Source organism: Chenopodium album, chromosome 20 (assembly GCF_948465745.1).
Source record: "Chenopodium album chromosome 20, dcCheAlbu1.1, whole genome shotgun sequence".
Lineage (NCBI taxonomy): Eukaryota > Viridiplantae > Streptophyta > Magnoliopsida > Caryophyllales > Amaranthaceae > Chenopodium > Chenopodium album.
In genome coordinates, this window is record NC_137853.1 from 259,090 (window position 1) to 285,085 (window position 25,996).

General features: G+C 34.0%; 5 protein-coding genes across 5 annotated transcripts; 4 read left to right on the forward strand and 1 right to left on the reverse strand.

Moving 5' to 3' along the window:
* The first annotated feature begins 4,483 nt into the window (after positions 1 to 4,483).
* LOC145599057 (putative lipid-binding protein AIR1B) lies at positions 4,484 to 4,834 on the forward strand. Its single transcript, XM_081655470.1, has one exon. It carries the CDS (start codon positions 4,484 to 4,486, stop codon positions 4,832 to 4,834), a length of 351 nt encoding a protein of 116 aa, XP_081511596.1.
* A 6,217-nt stretch (positions 4,835 to 11,051) lies between these two features.
* On the forward strand, positions 11,052 to 11,582 carry LOC145597935 (lipid transfer protein EARLI 1-like). Its single transcript, XM_081654216.1, has one exon. It carries the CDS (start codon positions 11,055 to 11,057, stop codon positions 11,580 to 11,582), a length of 528 nt encoding a protein of 175 aa, XP_081510342.1. The 5' UTR covers positions 11,052 to 11,054.
* Positions 11,583 to 12,846: 1,264 nt separating this feature from the next.
* Positions 12,847 to 13,807, forward strand: LOC145599368 (uncharacterized). Its single transcript, XM_081655758.1, has one exon. It carries the CDS (start codon positions 12,908 to 12,910, stop codon positions 13,805 to 13,807), a length of 900 nt encoding a protein of 299 aa, XP_081511884.1. The 5' UTR covers positions 12,847 to 12,907.
* A 6,491-nt stretch (positions 13,808 to 20,298) lies between these two features.
* On the forward strand, positions 20,299 to 21,017 carry LOC145597574 (uncharacterized). The gene has a single exon (XM_081653773.1). The coding sequence runs from the start codon at positions 20,445 to 20,447 to the stop codon at positions 21,015 to 21,017; it is 573 nt and encodes a 190-aa protein (XP_081509899.1). The 5' UTR covers positions 20,299 to 20,444.
* A 2,227-nt stretch (positions 21,018 to 23,244) lies between these two features.
* LOC145598112 (putative lipid-binding protein AIR1) lies at positions 23,245 to 23,754 on the reverse strand. The gene has a single exon (XM_081654424.1). It carries the CDS (start codon positions 23,742 to 23,744, stop codon positions 23,247 to 23,249), a length of 498 nt encoding a protein of 165 aa, XP_081510550.1. The 5' UTR covers positions 23,745 to 23,754; the 3' UTR covers positions 23,245 to 23,246.
* Between the last annotated feature and the right edge of the window lie 2,242 nt (positions 23,755 to 25,996).

The following is a 25,996-nucleotide window of genomic DNA, read 5'->3' on the forward strand; positions in this document are numbered from 1 at the left end:
ATGTACGAAAACAGGTAAAATGACCATTTAAAGACAAATTGGATGGTTTCACCACCCAATTAAACTCTCGGAGGATATTAGGGACTGTGGTAAACATCTCGGCAATTTTTATTTTCGGGCGAAAAAAAGTCAAAAAATTACAAAATTACAAAAAAGGTAAAAAAGGTTATATGTGGTTTTAAATGGAATTATATGACCATGACATGTATCCCTTAGGGTCTCAAGAATTTTCGCCACCGGCCCCGAAACCTCAATATTTCCTCAAAAAGCGTGGATTATAGCCATCAATTTTGTAATTTTTTGAACTTTTTTCGCCCGGAAATAAAAATTGCCGAGAAGTTTACCATGGTCCCTTGTATTCTCCGGAACTCAAATTGGGTCGGTAGATCCGTCCAATATTCTCTTAAACGATCATTTTACCCGTTCATAACTTGTAGTGATTTCGTAAACTCAAGCCTACCACGGACGTTTATGACAACATATAATGATCATATATGGTTTCAAATGGCATTATTTGACCCCAACATGTATCCCTTAGGTTTTCAAGGTTTTTCGCCACCGTGCCTCGTAACCTAAAAATTCCTCACAAAGCGTGGATTATAGCATTTAATTTTGTAATTTTTGACCTTATTCCGCTCGGAAATATAATTTTGTAATATGCACTTAAACGTTCATTTTACCAGTTCACAACTTGAAGTGATTTCGTAAACTCAAGCATACCACAGACGTTTATGACAACATAAGATGATCATATGTGGTTTCAAACGACATTATATGACCCCGACATGTATCCCTTAGGGTTTCAAGGCTTTTCGCAACTAGGCCATGAAACCTCAAAATTCCTCAAAAAGCGTGGATTATACCCTTTAATTTTTTAATTTTTTGACCTTTTATCGCTCGGAAATTAAAATTTTCGAGATGTTTACCATGGTTCCTAATATCCTCCAGGAGTTAAAATGGGGTCAGTGGAACCATCTAATATGCCCTTAAACGATCTTTTCACCGATTCACAACTTTTAGTGATTTCGTAAACTCAAGCCTACAACGGACGTTTATGACAACATATAATGATCATATATTGTTTCAAACGGCATTATATGATCCCGAGATGTATCCATTTGGGTTTCAAGTCTTTTCGCCATCGGGCCCTAAAACCTCAAATTTTTTCCTCAAAAAGCGTGGATTATAGCCTTCAATTTTGTAATTTTTCGACCTATTTCGCCCGAAACTAAAAATTGCCGAGATGTTTACCATGTTCCCTTATATCTTTCGGGAATCAAATTGGGACAGTGGATCCGTCCAATATGCCCTTAAACGATCATTTTACCCGTTCACAACTTGTAGTGATTTCGTAAACTCAAGCCTACTACAGACGTTTATGACAATATATAATGATCATATATGATTTCAAACGGCATTATATGACTCCGAGATGTATCCTTTAGGGTTTTAAGACTTTTCTCCACCGTGCCCCGAAATCTAAAAATTCTCAAAAAGTGTGGATTATAGCCTTTAATTTTGTAATTTTTTGACCTTTTTTCGCCCGGAAATAAAAATTTCCGAGATGTTTACCATGGATCCTAATACCCTCCAAGAATCCAATTGGGTCGGTGGAACTGTCCAATATGCCGTTAAACGGTCATTTTACCCGTTCACAACTTGAAGTGATTTCGTAAAGTCAAGCCTACCACGGACGTTTATGACAACATATAATGAGCATATATGGTTTAATACGGCATTATATAACCTCAAGATGTATCCCTTTGGGTTTTAAGGCTTTTCAACACCGGGCCCTGAAAACTCAAATTTTCCTCAAAAAGCGTGGATTATAGCCTTCAATTTTGTAATTTTTTTGACCTTTTTTTCGCTCGAAAATAAAAATTGCCGAGATTTTTATCATAGACCTTAATATCCTCCAGGAGTCTAATTGGGTTTGTGGAACCGTCCATTATGCCCTTAAACGGTCATTTTACCCGTTCACAACTTACAGTGATTTCGTAAACTCATGCCTACCACGGGCGTTTATGAAACATTTAATGGTCATATATGGTTTCAAACGGAATTATATGACCCTAAGATGTATCCGTTAGGGTTTCAAGGCTTTTCACCACCAGGCCTCGAAACCTCAGATTTTCCTATAAAAAAAGCGTTGATATATATAGCCTTCAATTTTGTAATTTTTTGAATTTTTTTTCGCCTTGAAATAAAAATTGCCGAGATGTTTACCATGGTACCTTATATTCTCTGGGAGTCAAATTGTGTCGGTGGATTCGTCCAATATTCCCTTAAACAATCATTTTACCTGTTCATAACTTGTAGTGATTTCCTAAACTCAAGCCTACCACGGACGTTTATAACAACATATAATGATCATATATAGTTTCAAACGACATTGTATGACAACGAAATATATTTTTTAGGGTCTCAACACTTTTCGCCACCGGACCCCAAAACCTTAAAGTTTCATAAAAAAAAGCATGGATTATAGCCTTCAATATTGTAATTTTTTTGACCATTTTTCACTCGGAAATAAAAATTGCTGAAATATTTACCATGGTCTCTAATACACTCCAAGAGTCCAATTGGGTTGGTGGAACCATCCAATATGTCCTGAAACGGTCATTTTATCCGTTCGCAACATGCACCTATTTCGTAACTCAAGCATACCACAGATGTTTATGACAACATATAATGATGATATATGGTTTCAAATTAAACGGTTTTATATGCACCCCGAGATATATCCCTAAGGATCTCAAGGATTTTCGCTACCGGGCCCCAAAACCTCAAAATTTCCTCAACTAGTGTGGACTATATAGCTAGAGTTGTCAAAAACTGACCCGACCTTAACGGACAAAGATTTCAACCCAACATGTACTCGAACAACCGGGTGTAACTAGTGACCTGTAACCTGACCAGAACTAACCTGATCTTAACCGAAAACCCATTTGATCCAATACTTTATGACCTGAACCCAAACCTGCCCCCGACCTGATAGTAACCATCAACCGATTTAATCCGACCCGAAAACAATCCGAACCTGACCTAGTACCCGACCCAATTAAAACATGAACCCGAGTCTTGGATGGTTTAAAATTTTATATACCTTTTATTCAGCTTATATACTGGTATAATTCTGTAAACCTTTAATCCAATTTAATAAAATCTTTTGTTTAGCTTATATAACTTTTGTTCTGTATTACTCGGATATAGGTTTAATAAAATCTTTATGATGCTTGATCAAATTATGGAAGGCGTAATTGTATAGTTCAACTTGGCCACATCAATATTTATTAGAATTTAACTTAAAACAGAACCCGACTCAACACTAACCCGAACCCGAATGTATCATCTTGTTAACACATCCAAACCCGACTCAACACAACCCGCACCTGAAATATGATTTTAACTCGAATTGAACCCGACCTATATCCGAAAAGGTGAATAGCCCGTTAATTATAACTTGAACTGAAATTGACCCGACCTGAACCTGAACCTGATCTGAATCTAGATTGACCTGACATAACCTGATCCTGAATTAACCCGAGACCTAATTTGACCCGACCCAAACCTGACTTGAATGCCCGAATTGACAGCTCTAGTTTTATCCACGTAGAATTTGTAATTATTTTTTTTTTGAGGACAAATTTGTGATTATTATTAATATTAGCAAAAAATGTTTTTATGGAGGGTTTGTTATTCTTTCTTTCGCCATGTATATATAGTTCATGTCATATTTTGTATTATCAACAATACGAGTAATTTACAAATTTAATCTGTACAATGAGACCAAATCAAACATTATTAACAACTACTTAGGGCCTGTTCACATTTACTTAATTTCAGTTCAGTTCAGTTCAGCTCCAATCAGTTTAGTTCAGTTCAGCTCTTAATTTCCCTCTCTCATAAAATATTCATTTCAGCTCAATTCAGTTCAGTACAGTTTCAATCAGTTCAGTTCAGTTCAGTTCAGCTCCAATCAGTTCAGCTCAGTTCAGTAAATGTGAACAACCCTTACTTTTTAGTAAATTATAATAGGGAAAATAAGGAACCCTAAGATTTCAAGAGTATTGATGGAATGTTAATTCCTCCTCCGATTTAATTTACATCCAGTCGATTGTTTAACTTTTATTCATGGTCGCAACACCCCAAAAAAATTATAGAAATTCAAAGTCAAACCCCATGCATCTTTTCTTATTGAATTTTTATGACGTTACACATATCTTGGATGGTTGTGCGCCCTTAACATTGAAAAATTAGTACATATGATGTGGTCTTTCTTTATCTTAATTCATATCATGAAATTATTATTAAAAAATAATTCTACATTTCTACCATGATGCATTGAAGCTTGGCCTATAAATACCCTCCCATATCTACTTAAATTTATCATCTTCACAACAACAAAATCCTTCTTTCCTTCTTTGCTCTAGCTATCATCCTTAAACCCGTGCCTTTCAGCTAATCAACTGCTAAGCTAAGAATGGCTTCAAAGAGCACCAATATGACCATCATTTTCTTTCTCGCTCTTAATCTTCTCTTTTTCTCCTTCGTTTCTGCGACAAACCCTCGTTCAACATGCCCTATCGATACCCTTAAACTAAAGGTATGTGCCAATGTGCTCAATGGTTTGCTCGGGGTATTTATTGGAACTCCTCCTAAGCAGCCATGTTGTAGCCTTATTCAAGGCCTTGCTGATCTCGACGCTGCTGTTTGCCTTTGTACTGCCCTTAGAGCTAATGTCTTAGGCATCAACCTCAACGTCCCTCTTTCTCTAAGCTTGCTTCTCAATGCTTGTGGCTGCAACTACCCCGCTGGTTTCACTTGTCCATAAAAGCTGCTTTGTCATGCAACCTGCGAAAACAATTTGAATGCGTAATGTCCTACTTAGAAAAAAAAAAATTATTTAGTACAATATGTTTGTACTACTATGTGTTTGTTTCATTCATATATAAGCAATTATAAAAGTGTGTAATAAATCCTCGTTTTGGAGAACGGTTATCGTCTTAAATATACGAAGTACTTTCATATTGTGATGTTCATTGTTTAGCTATATATACTATATATATCGAATATTGCACAAGTTTCAATCCATAAGAATGTCATGATCTGATTGGTATGATGTTATTAATTGTAATGGTTATATCAACTAGGGTTTGTTACTACTCCCTTTATTTCTTAATTTTGTCTCGTCTGCCAATTTTAGAAACAATATTTTGAAATATGTGTAATTAAAGTATCCATTTCATGATTTTGAAACAACACAAATCAAGACAAATCAAACTAATTTCAAATTGCTACAAACATATGATTTTGTTCTTATATACTACCTCCGTAACATATTAGTTATAACAGACGAAGATATGTAGTATATGTATGTATCAATTAATACTCATCATACATAGTCAAAGATTTTCTATCTTAAAAAACATTCTAAATGAGATCAACAAATATTACAGAATGAAGGCAGTATAATTAGAGTTCAATTAGTTCAATCAACGACTCGAGTAATTGATAGATTATCAATTTTAGGAGACAATAATTGCAATGTTTGTAAGCTATTATATTGGTTAAGAAGAGATTGAGTGATTGCTCATATGTTGGTTAAAGCTTCCCTCCCAATTCACGAGATTATCAAATTGATTCTGATAACCTGCCCTTGTGGTTCTCTAAACACAAAAAAATAAAAAACACTAGAATTACGTAGTATATAGGTTAAGAAAACGTAGGGGAAGTATTGTGCAGTGATCACTAATAAGTTGCATGCATGCCGTGCAGTGACCAAGAAAGCCGGCTAAGGTATGGCCGTTGGCCCTTTTGAAGGAGCTGTAGTATGGTACAGAGTACAGTATTGAGTAGTTAACAGCAGACGAAAGCAATCGTGAATTAGAGTTGCATACATAGGCCATTCATGAGGAACTTTACTTCAATCATGAGAAATTTAAATACATACATAATTAATTGATCATACTAGTAAATTACGGAACCATCACTTATATATGTATGTACAAATTAAAAACAAAATTCAGATCAATATAAATACAAGTTGATAGATCGACTTTTGTCTAATGCATGCTTAGCTTATTGATTAGTTAGAGTTATCCCCAATAAAATATAGGCTTGTATTACGGATTTATATTGTATATGTATGTGGTTAATAGTCTTAAACCAAGCAAGTTGGAAGATGATTGAAAATCATCTTCCAACTTGCTTGGTTTATCTTAATAAATAAAGATAATTTAGCATGATTATTATACTCATAGGTCTATTATGCTTTAATGCATACTGTGATTTCACATAGGTCTATTATGCATCAATGCATACTGTGATTTCACATTAATTGGTATTTGCTGTTCACTTTCGTATTGGAAGTTCTCTTTAATGCGTAAATGTTAGGGGAAAAAGCCTTGAGGTTATGATACAATCAAGTAGGGTTGACCCTACCTATAATCTTAATTCTAATGTAGTCTTATTATTTTTGACTACCACAATTTTTTAAAATGGATGGTTGAGATATTTTTTATTTGATTTATTTTTAATTAGTAAGTTTAATTATAGAAAACTTGAAAATGGCTGTGGTGGACATAAAAAATAATTCGTTGGTTGCTTGCACTAAGTAAATGGAATATTGATAATAGTAATGTGGCGTTTGGTTAGTGTATTTTTTGAATTGGATATGGATTCGATTAAACCGATACCGTTACCGTGTGTTTGGTTTGAAGGCATGGTAACAATTACCATTACCTAAGGGTAATGGTTACCCCTCATTTGCTATAACTTGGGGTAAGAAATACCCTTACCCTCCTCTTAACAAATAATCTTTCCATGATTAAACCAAACAAATGAAAAGGTAATAATTAAATGATTCATTTTTCCCATTTTATTTGTTTCTTTTCCACTCCATTTTCATTTTTCAAACTAAACGCCCCCTAAGTTGACAATTTATTTATAACAACAGCCAAATGTAGAACTGTTTTGTGATTTATGACATTTGTCCACTTCTATAGTTTTGAAGATATGTAGAACTTGGTATTGCATAGGCCATCATGACAAATTGACAACAGATCAAGTTTAACATTTATTCTTCCGATCTTTTATATTCGTGGCTCACATTAACAATACAGCTCAATTACATACGAAGGTCAAAGTCAACACTCGGTCATTTGCATATTTTAGGCCCCAAACGTCGTCGTAATTCTTGGATTTGTGTACATTCATGCTAGCTACTGGATGTGTTTTAAGCAATATACTAGTGAGTAGCCCGGACGTTGCCCCATTTGCTACTGTTGTTGACGTGCAATCAATAAATTTTATAAAGGCTTTTTAAATTTGTAACTATCATTGTCAAACTAAAATTGAGTTTTTTTAGTATATTTTATTTTAATTAAATCTTGTGGTTTGCACTTATATAATTTTTTTTTACATGTTGATAACATACTTGAAAATTGGCTTAGATGGTGAAATATTTACTCTTGTAATAAGAGGTTGAGGGTTCGATCCTCCTTATCCTTACGTTTTTATATTCCATAATGTTGGTTGCTTGGGTGATGTGGCATCATTAGACATTGTGAAGATGACGTGGTGCAACAAAAAATGAGACTACGTGGCATATCGACGTTCTTAGGAACGCCTTTTAATATATAGTATAGATGTGTGTGTGCGCGCGCGTGTGTGCGTGTGTGCGGGGGGGGGGGTTTGAATGAGATTTGAACCCGTGACCTACGTGTCATGTTAGAGACCCAACTCAATCGAAAGCTTAAGGTTATGGTTAAAGCTTAAGAATATGTTTTATACTCCATCGATATTAAATTATTAATGTATGTACGTTTTGTTTGATTTTTATTAGTAGCAAGTAATTAACAACTTGAATTGGTGTACGTTTGTAAAACATGTGGAGGATTTGGATTTCTCATGCTTTCGTCTTCTTAATTAAATTATCTTCAATTCAAGAGTTGATATTGTGTTATATATCATTTCAGAACTTGTAGATTAATACTGTACTACAATCATTTATATGTTCTTCCAACTTCAATAAGATGTAACGTTCCACCATATGGCATGCATGGTTATTGGTAATGAATGATAACAAAAAAAGAATCCGATCAATTACCAGCTCATTTGGCTGGCCACCTCAAAGATAATTATGGAAGATAAGGCCGTAAGGTCAACATCAAATCACATGCTAATTATCATGATTAAACTTATTATGTGACTTGAGGGATCAATTATAATTAATTTGAATAGTTACATAAAAATAAGCTAAGACCAGCTTAATGTAAACTGAACCAGATTTGGAAACTGGAAACCTTGCTTGTCATATCAATAGTAGTAAAGTTCATAGTCTTTTATGAAATGAAAAATGTGCTTCACGCTTCATACTTCAAAATAAAATTGGACAGCCTGTCTGGACACATCTCGAATTACAAAGTTAGGCTAGAATCAGATTAACTACAGCTTGCTTGCCAATATCAAATTTAAACCTTAACGTTAAATCATCTTGTTATTTTGGGTTTTAATTGGTGATAGAATTGTCATGCCATCAATACCAATTTATCGTGTTTACATTAAACTTTTGTACTACGTATTATTTTTTTACTATATTACGCACACTTTTTTTAATTTAGTTTATTACGAAGTATATACAAGTATATTACTATGGAATATGGTATGAAATTTTTAACCTATATGCATAATTTTATAACCAATATTATTCTTTTAAAAATAAAGACCAATATTATCACCTTATCAGATCAAATGAGCTATATATATCTCTTACAAGTATATTGTTTCTGGAATGGGATGGACGTTCAATTACTGTATCCTTATCGTACTAAGCTAGTTAGGTTTCCTAATGTGATTAGAACTAGTCATGTATATATATTGATTAATGGTACACATTCTAACTTGAGGAGTTTTTCCCAAATCTAACACTGATTAGCTATTTCGGCTTTTAATTTAGCTCAATTAAACTCAACATCCCATATTCCCATAACTCTGAAAAAATGCCATCTACTGTATATCTTCATGTCATAATAATCCAATATAATTCAGCATAGGAAAAAAAAAATATCAGGCGAGCAACTTGCTGAGCTTTTATTGTGTGTGCAGTGTTACATGTTCCCCATCCTTTGAATAATTAAGTAAGACACAACTCTTCGCAAATGTACAAACACTAAACTACAAATGGATTCGTCAATAAGTCATCTCATATGTATATTGAAATAGAAGCAAGAAGAGTATATATCAAGTAATTGAAGCCACCTCATTTTACAGTTTAAGGCATGTGTAGACAATCAAATTTCAAGAAATTTTGTCAAAAGTATACACTATTATAACTTAATAATGACTGTTTATGTTTAAAACACAATTATGTATGAGGTTCACTTCTACAGGAGTGGGAAGATTAGACCTTAATTAGTGGGCTAATTTAATTACCTATGAGACATAATTCACATAAACACAATTATGAGGTTCACTTTCTGAGTAAACGACCCATGCTACTCCTAGCTAATTTAGCTTGTTAGCAATATATAACCACCACTTGAGAGCAATAAGATGGTCATTATTAGGTCTTGTGTGCTAGTGGGCTTAACAATTGCTATGTCCTACTTGGGGCCAAGGAGTAGTCTATGTTCTTTTTAGGCCCAAAATGGGTTGGAATATTAGATGACTCAAGCGCAATTAATTTCAATTGCGGGCCATCCAAAAAAAAAAAAAAAAAAAAAAATTTCAATTACGGGAAGCAAGAATAGCATTATATTGAAGGGATTTGTATTAATTCCATGGAAAAAATAATTACAAGTTTATCAAAACTTCTAATGAATCTTGTTTCAAAAAAAAAAAAAAAAGAAAAGAAAAAAAAAACATTCTACTATTTTTATTATTTTTATTTTTTTTATTTTTATTATTATTTTTTTTAAAAGTAAATATAGGTTCATAATTATTTATATAAATTACAAAACTATCATGCTGATTGGACATTTTTTTTATTATTTAATTACTGTTTTGTCACTTGATAAACAAATTTTATGTATCAATGTGATAAATTGGGGCTTCCTCCCATCCATAGAAGTCTTTTTAAATTTTAGATTCTTAGTAGTAATAATTTCCAACAAATTATATGTATCCTTGTAGCATATTTTGTCGCATACATATGTGTTAACGTGAAAATTCATAGAATTTGTTTACAAAAGTAAGTACTTACAAGATACCACGACATGTGATGCAAACATTTAATCCAAGGCCAACTAGTACATGTCTAGCTAGACAATTAATAATTCAATGTATATGTATGTTTTTTGCTTGATGAATAGCATACAAAAACAGGTTTAATTTTTATGAAGTTAGTTTGATTCAAAGATTGAAGAACTCTCCCTCAAAAAAAAAAAAAAAAAAAAAAAAGATTGAAGAACACTCTTTAATTCCTGATACCATATTCTTCATAATTATATGCAATGATCAAGCTCTACAAATACTAATTAATAAATTAGTACTTTTGTTAGTCTCTAAATCATTCTCTAGACAATTTGATAATCAAAAAGATCAAATTAAGTATGATTAAAAGTTAAACAATAAGTGTATGGCCTGGATCTGCATCGATCAATAATGGTATTATCTATAATCAATCCTAAATGGAAAGGCATCTAGATCTGTTTACGTGAATCATAACCGTGGGCGTAGAACAACCTACAAGCTTCCAAAGATTAAGTGCTAAAAAAATTATGAGTAAGTTGCACTTCGTATTCTAATAGAATTGTGCACTAGTTCTAGAGAAATGCCAAATGACAATTGACAGCTTAGTATTTACTATATTGTGATCAAGAATTCCAGCTTGTTGCTCATTGATTGAACCCTCTACACATGGTTTATCCTATAAAAATACAAAAAACCCTTCTAATTATATAATCTAATTATTCCTAAGCTGACCAAAAATTTTCACTATAAAAACCCTAAACCAACTTCTCTAATTCCCACCACAAACCCTCCCAATCAGAAGCCATCTTAATTATAAACATATTTGTAAAGCTCGCTTAGTGAGCTGAGTTTCTCCTAAGATGGCTTCAAAAGCATTAGCATCAACTTCCCTCCTACTATGCCTAAACCTTGTGTTCTTCACTTTAGTAAGCTCTACATACGTACCTTGCCCTCCGTCACCCAAAGCCCCATCAGGCCAACACGGAGGACACCATGGCGGTCACCATGATGGCCACCATGGAGGTCACCATGATGGCCAGCATGGCGGCTACCATGGAGGAAGTCCATCAACACCAACACCAACACCAACAACACCAACAACGCCAATAATGCCACCGGCAAGTCAAGCCAAGTGCCCTATGGATGCCCTAAAGTTGGGAGTGTGTGCGAATGTGTTGGGTGACTTGATCCATCTAGTGGTAGGAACCCCACCAAAAACACCATGCTGCCCTCTCATTGGAGGGTTGGTTGACCTTGAGGCCGCAGTTTGCCTATGCACTGCAATTAAGGCTAACATATTGGGCATTAACCTTGATATCCCTCTATCTTTAAGCTTGTTGCTCAACTATTGTGGCAAGAAAGTGCCCACTGGATTCCAATGTCCTTGATTCTTAACTTCATAACTTATTTATCTCACTACTCAGCTTACATTATTGTTTGATAATTTACGTACCATCAAGCTTATTAATTAGCTTATTTTAAACTTGATTTGTGTAATCTAATGCCCAGTGAACATTGTTTTCATTTATCATTCACATTTATATTCATGCATGCTTTGTTGTAAGATTTTATCGATTATTGGTGATCTGTTCTCAATCACCTTCATTATTGATTACCTGATTGGTGTAATCTCTTTACTTTAAAGTTAATTTTGATTTCTTTGAATAGTATTTGCAATAAAGTTTAGTCAAAGAAAAGGAGTGGAGGGTCCCCTCTCCCCTGCTTGCTCTTCTTGCATAGTTGCATGTCTATATAATTCGTTTAATTTATTAAGCTAGCATTGGTTATATTTAGCAAAACAAATTACGAATTATTGTGTTTTTTTTAAATGATGATATTCAATGAATTTATTATTTAAAATTTTGAATTAATGTTCATCATAATGTAATTTCATTTTTTTAAAAAAGTATAAATCCTTGACACTACGTTTAAAAAACAGGCAAAATGATAATTTTAACAACATGCATGTATAAATTATGCATTAACATTATAAGAATATTCCTCTTGCTTCATCCCCTATCTTTTTAGCTGTATTAGTAATGGTACTAGAGATTGCACCCTCCTATGATCGTTTGTGTCGTTCAGTGATACAAATGTTACGTACGAAACTCTAGTTTTATAATAAGTTGTCTGTGTAATATCATAATTAACCATACTGCCATACGTATTGCTCAATTATGCTTATCGTCACACAATTAAAAAAATATATATATATATATATTTGCTGAAAATGAAATACAAATACAGTATATAAAACGTTGAATGCCATGAAACTTCGTGTAATCGATCACACTGACAAATCTGAAATCAAAGCTTTAATAATTAATCACGGATTGTAATGTTTTATTAATAAAGCCAAAGTCACGGATGGAAAAGTTGAGCATCGAAGTTATCAAAGCAAAAACAAGAAAACAACATTCCAAAAGTTGCAGATTATATACCAAAACAAAGTACAGTACATCATGGATCTAACTTAGCTTGGTTGTCCTCCATAATCAAATGAATCGTACACATTTCCCATTTACTTTCATATACGTGTTCGTTTTTGGAAATTATTCTACTACGTGTTTTTACGTACTCATCTGCATGCGATCCCGAGCTTATAGTCACGGGTTCCTTAAACCATTTTACCTATAAATTCCCTAAGATATATTCTCCATCATACATCTTCCCATCTTTAGATAATCTTCAAAGTTTATTACAATCCCCAACCATGGGGAAAACACAATTAACAGCTATGTTTTTTATCTACATGTTTTTCATGCTTATATCTTTGCCTCCCATTTACGCTTGTGGTTATTGTGACAAGCCTAGTCAACCACCTTCCGGCCACACCCCTTCACGTCCTTCTCATCGCCCAAGCCCCTATCCTCGCTCACCACCTCATCATGGTGGAAGTGGAGGTAAGCCACCACATCATGGAGGAAGTGGAGGTAAGAAGCCACCACGTCATGGTGGTGGACCTAAGGTATCACCACCCGTGGTCGTACCACCCATAATCATGCCACCGATCATCATTCCAAGTCCTCCTGTAATTACACCTCCTCCAGTAATAATCACTCCCCCGTCTGTTCCATGTCCTCCGGGTGCTCCTGGGTCTCCTGGAATGCCCGGTCCTCCTGGTACACCTGGAACTCCTGGTAAAGGTGGAGGGGGAGGTTATGCTCCACCTAGAAAAGGTGGAGGTGGTGGTGGATCTCCTCCTGGAAAAGGTGGCGGAGGGGGTAAATCCCCTCCTGGTGGAGGTGGTAAATCCCCACCTGGAGGGGGTGGTGGAGGGAGCCCACCAGGAACAGGTGGAGGATATGGTCCACCTGGTGGTGGTAGTCCAGGAATAATTCCACCAAAAACATGTCCAATAGATGCATTAAAACTAGGGCTATGCTTGGACGTTCTAGGAGGTTTGGTGCATATTGGATTAGGAGACCCGGTGAAGAATATGTGCTGTCCAGTACTACAAGGTTTGCTAGAGTTAGAGGCGGCATTATGTCTATGCACAGCAATAAGGCTAAAGCTTCTCAACTTGAACATATACATTCCGCTAGCTCTCACTGTTCTTGCAACATGCGGATTAAATCCTCCACCTGGTTTCAATTGTCCACCTATCTCTTAGATTTTATCTTGAGGATTCTTACATTTCTTAGGAAATTCAGTATTCTCTACTTCTTATGTGTTGTGCTATCAATCTCCTAACTCGGAGAAAATGTGTGTGTTAATTTAGATATTTTAATGTTTTCTATGTTGTATGTTGGTCTTACTCATCAGCTTCTATAGTTGCTAGTAGCAGCTTGCTACTTAATTATATAGCTGATTGACCTTTTCTTTTTGTCTGAAAATGCAAGATGAAATTAAATTAGTCTACAACAAGTTTCGATCCTTTATTGTTAAATCGATCATCTCAAGTAATATCTAATTAATTTTGTTACATGTAATGTAATCTGTCTATCATTAGACGTTAGTCACATATTGACAGAAGGTTGTAGTAAAAGAGGTATTATTATGCACATATATATGTCCTAGTGTCCGACCTGTAGGTATGTCGTTTTGTATGTTTAGAGGTTTTGTTACAATATACCCGTAATTTCATGATGACTACAAACTTAATTTATACAACTGCAATAAATGCATTAATATATTTATCTGTTGGTTATGTTATAATTGGGGTGATTGATAAAGATATTCTAACAGTACAGTGTTAATAATACACTATACATCCTTTTTTTTTTTTTTTAATAGATACACTATACATCCTTTGATCCTAATTTCTAATGCAAGTACAGAGTATAGGTTACTAGTAGAATTATTAGAGAGCGCATGTGCCTAGTGATTATTCCGTTATAATGAGAGAGAAGCAATGATCCATTTGTTTACCGCTCTATAAAACTATGTACTCGTAATGTGTATGTACATATATATTTTTACTCCGTATAATTTAAGTAGAAAATTAATTTTATTTATTTATTTTAATTTTTTTTTTAATTAAAAATGAGTGATGTAGAAAGATACTGAGAATTTTTTGTAATTTTGTACAATAGTATTATATTACAATAACAATAATGTTTACAATCAGTAAGGATATAAATGTAAAGTCGTGAACAAATCTCTTGAATTAGATAGATGTCATACACATAGTATTGATGAATTCCATAAAATATACGAAGTATCAGAGTTAGTTACGAAGTATTATAAATCACAAAATGCTTCTTATGTTGTCGACATGGTTATGAGATTAACTTTAATTTGACCTGTTTAAACTCATAATCATTTTTATCATGCACCCAAAAGTAACATATTGCTCCAAGAAAAGTTAACCTAGCTAGTAATTCATGATAAATGTAGTACAAAATAATACTTACTCCATTCATCCTAGAATTATTTTGATCAAAAGTTTTTAGTAATTAAACTTATTAAAATTAAATTTTATCATGAAGTATATATGTTGTTGGATAGGTGTTAACACAAGTTTCATAATAACAATTACATACATGTATATATTTGTAAATATTTAATAATATATGATAAATATTTAGGATCAAACTTATGCATTGGCATATATGTCAACTATTAAGTTTGAATGTGTCAATTATTCTAAAACAGAAAGTATATATATTAATAGGAAAAAAAAAATTAAAGCAATAATGAAAAGAACATGCACAATTGAATAATTTGAACTTAAAATTCTTGTTATTGGAATTTTATTTCAGCTATTCAAAAAGATCCTATGGCTAAACAAGGTATTAAAGTTATTCACCACATGTTATATCGAAACATATTGTCAAACAAGGAATTAAAGTTGGACTTTTTCATCTTCAATCCTAAAATCTTGCTACTTTGAGTTTGACCATTATCAATGAGTTAAGACTCTGTGGGCGCACTTTAAATGAATTATTATAGCATGAAATGTTAAAGTAGAGAGAATATTGGAGAAAACGGCTTAGCCTTCTGCTATATTCTATTAATCACAAATATATAACAAAATACAATAGAATACCTAACTTGCCTAAAACTCCTAAACAAGATAAACTTTCCAAATATACAATATTAACAAATATGATAAACCAAACTCTAATACTCCCCCTCAAGTTGGAGCATGTAAATCATGAATGCCCAACTTGCGTAAGAGAAAACCAAACTGTTGCCGTCCAAGAGCCTTGGTGAGAATATCTGCCAACTGATTACCTGTAGAAACATATGAGGTAGAAATATTACCGTCGATCAACTCATCACGAACAAAATGAAAGTCTACCTCTATATGTTTCGTACGTTCATGAAACACTGGATTCTTAGCGATATGCAAAGCCGACTGATTATCACAAAACAACTGCATAGGCTTTGAATGCTTAATACCAAGAACAAACAACAACATTTTCAACCATTTCAACTCACGAGAAGTAAAAGCCATAGACCTGTATTCAGCTTCAGAAGAGGATGTGGCCACAGTAGGCTGTTTCTTGGTCTTCCAAGAAACAGGGGATCGACCTAGGAAAACAAAATAACCTGACAAAGAACGCCGACTCAAGGGGCATGCCGCCCAATCACTATCACAAAAAGCCGTCAATTGCAAATCCTTCGTAGGTCGCAACAAAATACCTTGTCCCGGACTACCCTTAAGATAGCGCAAGACACGAATGGCCGCATCCCAATGAGAAACCTGAGGAACACTCAAAACTGTGCCAAAACATGCACTGAATAACTCAACTCCGGTCGAGTGACCGACAAGTAAACCAAACGACCAACCAAACGACGATACTGCTCCGGATTAGCAAACGGCTCACCGGAGGCAAGTGCAAGACGATGATTCTGCTCCATCGGAGTATCAATGGGTTTACAACCCAACATTCCTGCCTCAGTCAAAATATCAAGAGCATACTTTCGTTGTGAAAGAAGGATGCCCTCGGGACTCCGAGCAACCTCAATGCCTAAGAAATACTTAAGCAAACCCAAATCCTTCATATAGAAGCATTTGCTCAAATAGGCTTTAAAACGAACGATGGCATCATGAGAGTTGCCTGCAATTATCAAATCATCGACATAAACAAGAACATGCAAAGAGACACTGCCCTGTACATAGCTAAATAGAGAGTAATCAGCATATGAGTTTTTAAATCCAAAACCTCGCAGAGCACTGGACAGTTTTGCAAACCACTGTCTCGGGGCTTGTTTCAAGCCGTATAAGGATTTGTCCAACCTGCAAACTTTGCCAGGTGTCGAAGTACCGTACCCTAGAGGTAATTGCATATATACTTCCTCTTCCAAATCACCATGAAGAAAGACATTATGAACATCCATCTGATGCAACTCCCAATTCAAAGAAACTGCAACAGATAACAAAACACGAACTGTAGTCATCTTTGCAACTGGAGCGAACGTTTCATTATAATCAACACCTTCAACCTGACGGTTGCCACGAACCACCAAACGAGCCTTGAGACGTTCCACCTTTGACTTGTCGGTGTACTTGATTTTGTACACCCAACTCTAATATGAAAATTATAAAAATGTTTAATCATCTTATTGACTAATTCTTTATTGTGAGTATTAGGTATACTCATTCGATCATTGAATATATGATTGTAAATTCTAGGCTATAAGGTATAATTGTACAGGAATCTACAAAGTATCTACAGAATATATACTTAACACTTAATTAATTATCAGAGAATAATTTATAGATCGAGTTATTAGCATTACTGGTTGTCGTAAATGGAAGAAGAAGAATATGAAATATGAAAAGCTTGCAATATAGATAGTCCAAATAATCTGACACAATTAGAAATATTATCATACAATTGATATAGACAATGGGGTTTTGCATTTTAGGGACAATCAACGTGTCCGTATATCTAGTTACCCACGTAAGGCCTGATTTAACTTTTGTAGAAAATGACACTAGCAATGAGCACACCCACCTTATATTAGACAAAATTTCAACACTAATTTGCGGATATATAATATTTCCAGATTATGGATCATTTTAATATAATTATACGATTAAAGAATTCTTTGTGTAAGGTTTATAATCTGCCAAAAATGGTTCACGGGAAGGAACTGTTTCTATAATTGACTAAAAACAATCATTAGTTTAATTACTAGCTGAATATTAAAAGTCACAATACCTAACCTCTGTTAATTCTGTAGGATTAGGTTTACAGTATAATAAAGCTAGAAACTAATTTCTATTTATGAATTTGTTTTTTAAATAAGAGTAAGCTGATTTTATTAAGATGGTAAACTACGTTTAGTGTGCATGGTGATGTAGACTTAATTTGATGCCAAATGTCTAGATATTATTTAACTTTTTGACCTAATCATATATGAGCAGTAACTACTTGTATATCATACTATATAAATGAGTTTCCCAAACTAATTAGTACCTGAGTAAGAAGAGAAAGTCATAACCTAAATGTAAAATAAAATCAAAAATCTCAATAAGGAGAACACATGAACAAGACGATCGATAAAACGTGTAATGTTAATGCTTTGCTTGATGTGCTTTAAAAAAGACTTGTCATGCCTTTATTTGTTTACCTTAATATGATTTTTAGAGTCACGGGCTAAACTGTGCTATAAAAGCCAACTTCAACTAATGGCCCATGCACCAATGGCATATTAGCATAAGATATTGCCTTGTCGTGATATATTTAATCTTGCATTGCTGTCTAACATGTTTTAATTAAGAAAAACTAGTGAGTAGCCCGGACGTTGCTCCGGGATACTACTTTTATAGTTTTGCAGCTTCAATACTTTACAGTATTATATTATTTAGTGTGCAAAATTAAAACATAATTAGCTATTAGCCTAGATGGTTACACAATAATCTCTCTTTCAAGAGGTCTAGTGTTCAAACCTTGTCATCCGTATTTTTTTTTCAATATAGTTGAGACAACATGGAGTATTTTTGGTGGTGCGGTATGTGGCACATTGAGGAATGGGGTAGCTAACGTGGCATAATAAGGAGTTGAGTTAGTGACATGGCATAGTGAGGGGATCTACGTGGCATAGAGACGTTTTTAGAAACGGCTTTTAATATATTAGTATAGATACTTGCCCTCTTAATTAAATTCTCCAGTGTTAATTAAGCAAACATGCTGATATGGTAAGTATATCAATATGATCGAGTAATGATTAATTGATTAGATTGAGATGCGATGCTCTTGCAATAATTCATATATATGATGATTATTATTCATCATCTAGGCATAGATCGAGTAAAGTACTCATAATCTTCTCACAATGATCTAAAGTATAATTGAACAATATGCCCGTGGCAATTAAATGTGTTGAGTCAAATACTCGTAAATGATAGTCAGAAATCGTTTTAAAATAAAAAATAAAATAAAATTATAATAATAGTCAGAAATAATGGCCATTGAACAAATACAGTAAACAAAAAGTAACCCGTGAGTTATGAGATTAAAAGGCAAGCTATATTATTACATGTATAGTGAGGAGATCCAAATTATTCATAACATGGGCTGAGGGTTCCAGCAGTGTAAACATAGTACTAGTGTGTACTAGTACCATATAATGTCATTTTCAAGGGTCATATCTCATATATAATTCAATGCAACTTGGTCATCACTTAAGTATTGATTTTTGTGAATATTTTTGGAAAGATGAACTTGGGTCTGTCTCATGGCTTGTCTTAGATAAGACTCATAAGAGCATGGCTGAATCTCACCATCTCTTACTTTTGTCTCCCTTTATAAAATTTCATTGTAAGACAATAAACCTAGCTATTACAAGTACTACAGTACATACATATATATAATAATGAAAAACTAGAATAAACATAATTTATTAGTGTGTTTTTTGTCCGATCTTCATCAATAACAAGCAAATACTTCACAAGTTTGGAGATTAAATTGCAAATAGACATTTGAATGTTACATTATTTATCAAATTACATTTAAAATTATTCTTACTATTATTCAAAGTATATTATTGGGTACCAAACAGTTTAATTTACAAGTACAATTTTCAATAGAGTGGGTAGAATTTTAGAAAATATGTGCATGATGAACCCTAATGTTATATTTTGTTGATTTAGCCCCTAATTGCATTGGAAAATCTAAATTTTTATGCATAGATTATTTATTTTGATCAAATTGAATCTCTTACTAGAACCGAAAAGTAAGTACAAAAATTTTTGGGGAGAGCTACCTGTATATTGAGTGAACTTGAACGACAATTGCATTCTCCTCATTATATTGCAAAATATTTACATGCAAAGTTACTTAACATATATCCCCAAATCACAGATTACGTCAATGAAAATATAGTTTTTGCCAACTTCTTTTATACTTGTACTCCGTATAAAACTTACTACGAATTTCAAGCAAGATTACCCTAGCTGCTCATATAGATAATTAGATATTCTTGCAGGGTTAAACACTTGCATTGATTTGATGAGTGATGACACGCACATTATTATAAAATTGAAGAAGTACAACTAGTTTGAGCAATTTGTGATATGATTCCAATTCCAACCATATTGTCTCACAAAAGACCAAAACTATGCCCCCTTTTATATGTGTTTTGCCAGCTAAATTTCTAAGCTCACACATGCTATAGATGCAACTCGATCTTTTTTGGGATTTTTTTATATAGAAAAATTAAACTATACACCAAAATATTGTCTAAATTCGTTCTTACAATGTCATGCATAAAACCTATAAAATACCACCCCCTTAACACCTTTCTCTTCATCTCTACACTAATTAAGTAGAGCTATATCAAACAATAATAACATGGCATCTACATTATTCTCCAAATCCCTAGTCCTTTTCCTTGCCCTCAACCTTCTCTTCTTCTCCCTCGTCTCCGCTTGTGGTGAATGTGGAGGTGGAAGTGGTTACCCTTACCCTAAGCCCAACCCCAAACCCAGCCCCAAACCTAGCACACCATACCCTGGAAGTGGCGGAACTCCGAGTAGGGGTGGCTACCCAGGCTCTGGAGGCACCCCCTCAACCGGAGGTGGAGGTGGAGGTGGAGGTGGAGGAGGTGGAGGTGGAGGTGGAGGAGGAGGAGGTGGTGGAGGCGGGGGTGGAGGCTCATCAATTGGGGCTTGCCCAACTGATGCCCTTAAATTGGGTGTGTGTGCAAATGTGCTTAATGGTTTGCTCAACCTTAACATTGGTACACCTCCAAAGACACCATGCTGCCCCCTCATACAAGGGCTTATCGATGCCGAGGCTGCTGTCTGTCTTTGCACTGCCATTAGGGCTAACATTTTAGGCATCGACTTGAACATCCCTCTCTCTCTTAGCTTGCTTGTTAACTACTGCGGCACAAATGTCCCTCGCGGCTTCCAGTGTCCTTAAGTGGCCAGCTTAGGTAGTTAAATATGTCATATTAAGTGGCCGTGTCATTATTATTTTGACAAGTATTAATCTTGATATGATGTACTACATACTACATACTCTTGTGGTTGACATCAAAAAAATAAAATGGTTAACTTCTTGTTTCCATTTTAATTACCATATTGCAGTTACTATTTATAAATTGTTGTTATTGTGTACGAGTATTACAATATGTACTATAAATTGATTTGAATACGTCTCTTCCTTAATGAGGCTCATAAATTGATTGTTTATCTATCTAATGGACACTTCACCTGATAATTGTATATATTCAATTACATTCCAATCATGTTTGTGGCATGCATGCATACATGAGTTTTACACTTTACTCTTATCAAATATGTGAATTTATGGTAACTGTTTTACTTTCAATCTTTCATGTAAGCTAGACGACGTCCATTTACCACGGTAAACTTTTTAATGGAAATAACTCATAGCTTAGCTATAAACAGAGGAGTAAACAAACATACTTATAACTGTTGTAAAAATAATCAACTCAAGATTTTACGAAGCTCAACTGATGTTAACATAATTAATGTTAGAGTATATATAGTCATGAAAATATGAAATGATGGTGATGATATTATATTATGATCACACTTCTACAAACATCCTCACGCCCAAATAATAAGTACAAATTTATGGTGAAAGCAAATTTCATATTTTCACGTGATTAGGAATAATAAAATCTGGAATTGGTACAATAAAATAAAATTACAACCACCCCAAAGTAGAGGAAGTAGCAAATTAGACTCGGGGTGGTGGTCATTTGCAGCTCTTTGGAACTTCATATCCACATTTGCTAACTACGAAGTAGAAGAATAAGATCAATGGGTAGGTTAAGGGGATCGATGTTTAAGATATTGGCATGGACTGTAGTACAAAGGCAAATGGAAGCATCAAGCTTGATAAGGTTACCAACACTCCAAATGCGCCGCTACAACATATAATTATTGAGCACATTTGCACATACATTCAACTTAAGGGTCTCTTTGGGGCATAGATTCATTTCGAAAAACAGATCTACCAAAGAAGTTATCTTGGGGGGGGGGGGGGGGGGGGGATGGATTTATTATAAAAGAGCCTATTTGTCAAAAATGTATTTTAAAATACGCATTTGACTATATACTGTATCATGGAAAGACATATCTAATCTATAAGATTATAGTTGGCAACATGTATTGTGGAAGGACATCACATCTTTTTTTAAAAAAAAAATAAATAAATAAAGAACACACTAGGAAATGACATGTGTCATTGTTGGTGTGTCTTTTAGTACATAGTTATTGATGATTTTTTAGGGAATATTTAGTGATTTTGAGCGTCATACAACATATAAGTGGGCATGACAATTAGCTGAATGAGTTTGAAATTGATAAACTTATTACAAAATTAAACAATTATTGAGTCACCTAAGCAAATTTGGCAATTTCTAATATGTACATTACTTGATAGAATTATTATCTTACTAATCCACTCTTTATGATAAAAACAAAAATTAAATTATTGTGTATTTGGATTCGTCTCCATATTTTTAGTGTTCTTCTTAAAAAAAAATTAAAGTTGTTTAACTAGTTCTTTTAGGTAAGTATATTTGTGGCTCTATTTCTTGTAATCAACAGACTAGAGCAATCTCTAAAGCATCCACCATCATGATTGAATAATGAATATATATAATTTCATTGGAGCTGTATATGTACGTTTTTAAATTTAGCTGAATGATCACAAAACTTACAAGAAATAAGACAAAGGCAACCAATAGCCAAATGCTTAAGTTAGCTTGCTATATTATGATCGACATACTCCGTAAATATATTATATATTATTATATTAATAATGCATGGCTGTGTAATGTAATTTTGATGCTATATTACACAAAGAAACAAAACAATTAAAAACTTACTCACATACATTTACGTAGTGTACTTTAATCCTTTATTCACCATAACCTTCAAATGATTGTACAAAAACAAATTAAACATAAAGCGTGCTTACTTTCAACAAAGCACAATATTACACCATACCAATTCAAATAGATGAGATTATATCTCAACAAACCACTCTGCATAATAATAAATGCAATGAACACAAACACACACACACACACACGTACTTTAATCACATACAATTTATAACTAGAACAAATTTGTTCGATTAGAAGACATATAATATGATCCCCTAATTAATTAATCAAGGACACTGGAAGCCCCTGGGAGCTCTCCTCTGACATGCATTGAGAAGCAAGCTTAGGTTAACAGGCAAGTTGAGGTTGATGAGGTTCAAAACATTAGCCCTAATCACGGTACATAGGCAAACAGCAGCCTCAAGGTCTGCAAGGCCTTGGATCAAGGAGCAGCATGGCTGAACTGGAGGAGTACCTATTTGAAGGTTAAGAAGGTTGCCAAGTAAGTTGGCACATACCCCTAATTTTAAGGTGTCAACAGGACATTTTCCCCTAGACGATCCCCCACTGCCACCTCCACCTCCACCTATAATGCCTCCTCCACCGCCACCGCTACCTCCACCTCCACCTACAATGCCTCCTCCACCACCACCGCTACCTCCACCTCCGCTTGAAGGTACAGAGGGAGTGTAAGGAGAATAACTTGCATGAATGGTGGTGGAGAACATAAGAAGGTTGAAAGAGAGAAAGAGGGCTAGTGCTGAAGTGGTCTTAGAGGAGGCCATTGTGTTACAAGTTTTTAGGTATGATTATTATTAGAAGAGAAGGGTTTGGGATGATATAAGAGGAAGGCTATAGAGGGGTTTATATAGGCTTATTAAAGGTATTATTTAATGAATAGAGTTGTATTATTTATCGTAGGTAAACAACACTATTCTCTCATCAAGTTATTATTTATTTCGGAGGCAATAATTAATTCCATGTTAGTATGATGTTAACAGTATCATATCATATTCATTTATGTCAAATAGGCTATTTAGATAAAATTCTATTAGGGTTCGTTTGGTTAGATCATTTGGAATGAGGTGAAATGGAGTTAGAATTCATCTCATTATTATTATTTTTTTTTGTTTGGTTGAGTTTTTTTATTTTATAAATGAAATCTTATACCCAAGGCCCCAAGAGGTGTGGAGGTGTATATAGAGCTTGAATGCTAATATGATTAATTTCCAACCTAGAAAAAAATGAAGTCGCTTCAAGATTGCAGTAGTGATTATGTAATGCATGTCATTAACTCCATGGTTTTTTTTTTTTTTTTTTTTTTTTTTTTTTTTTTTTTTTTAATTTTTTTTAACTATTTTAATTTATATTTTTTTAGGTAAGGAGAAGGATCCTAAGATTCCTAACTAGACCTCAAACCTCATGATTTTTTTGGTATAGTATTTATGGGTTAGACACTTTGAAAGCAAGGGAGAAACGGTGAAGTTTTCCCACCTTTTAAGTGTCTCAATCTATTAGGGATCGAACCTCCGAACAATCATTCCCACTAGACCAAGGGTCTGTTCACTTCAGCTTAATTTCAGTTCAGTTTAGTTCAGTTCAGTTCATCTCAGTTCAGTTCAGCTCCAATCAGTTCAGTTCAGCTCCTAATTTCCTTCTCTCATAAAATATTCATTTCAGTACAGTTTAGTTCAGCTCCAATCGATTCATTTCAGCTCAGTTCAGTAAGTTTTGCTTGGTATGCCATTAACTCTATGGACTTATGTAACATGGTAATGAAATATCGTTCACTTGTAATACTATATGATGAATATTTAATAAAACAATACACTTCTCTTTAAAAAAAAAAAATACTTCGTAAAATGAAGTTAAGTAAGGTATTTCATATCGGGAATTTAAATCGAGTCAACTTTACTAGGTCTATCAATTACGACAGTTATCACAGCTAATGTGAAGTGAGACACAACGAGTATTGTAAAAATCCCTTTCAATAATTATTTACACTATATGCGTAAAATATTGAAATTGGCATCCATATGACGGTTGGCAATCTTGGCATTGAACCTTTTAGGTGAGATCGACCATCGATTGGTTCAAAATGGTTTGGTGTTAGTGGAATAGTAGTTTGTATACTAATTTTCAATTATATATGATGATGTTTTGCTGACAACATGTAACGACTTTATTAAGCAAAACAATTAAGCATTCTAGCGAGCAATTTGTCGATAAATCAGATAACGTTTGTAATTTAGCTTGGGTGAAGGTTGCTTAGTAAGTTGGACGTAATCACGGGCCTTACTAACCCCATTTTTCTAAGAAATAAGGGGTTCCACCTCAATATGTCATTGCCGACTTGCCGTTGCTTGTGTAAAAAAGTATTCTGATAGAGTATCTGAGCTTAAGTTTTTGGTTGAGTTGGTCCATTAATTAACATGATATTCAAAATGAAACTAAACGATGAATATTGTAAGACCCATGCTACATCCACACTTCAAGCCCAACGGGCTATCATGTGAGGGGGCGTGATAGTCTGATAGAGTATATAAATTGATCTTGGAGTTCAACCATAAGCTTAAGCTTTTAGATGAGATAGTCATCTAACATATTCTTTATTGCTTGCACTCTCTCCACTTGCTTATACTATTATTCCCAAATTATATATGGCATTAGTCAACTGTTTGGGCATTGAAAAATCACAGTAATATAGATGTTTATAAGAAAGAAAAAAAAAATGTTAGGGTTGAGGCTTTACTTTAATATAGGCTTGTTTTCCTCTGTAAAGATCTAAAGAAATAAAATAGGCCCATTGGGAAGCCCGTATCATCATAAAGCATTACCTTTAAACAATGGTTTTGCTAAATTAGAGAGAAAATAGAATAGAATGGCTTGATTATTATTTATCAATAGGTAGAGTATTTATACAGAACCTACCAACATAAGATAGGAAACAATATTCCTAAAAGATATACTACCATAATCATAAACCCTAAAGATATATCTTAACATAAAATAAACCTAAATATATTATTCGTTTAAT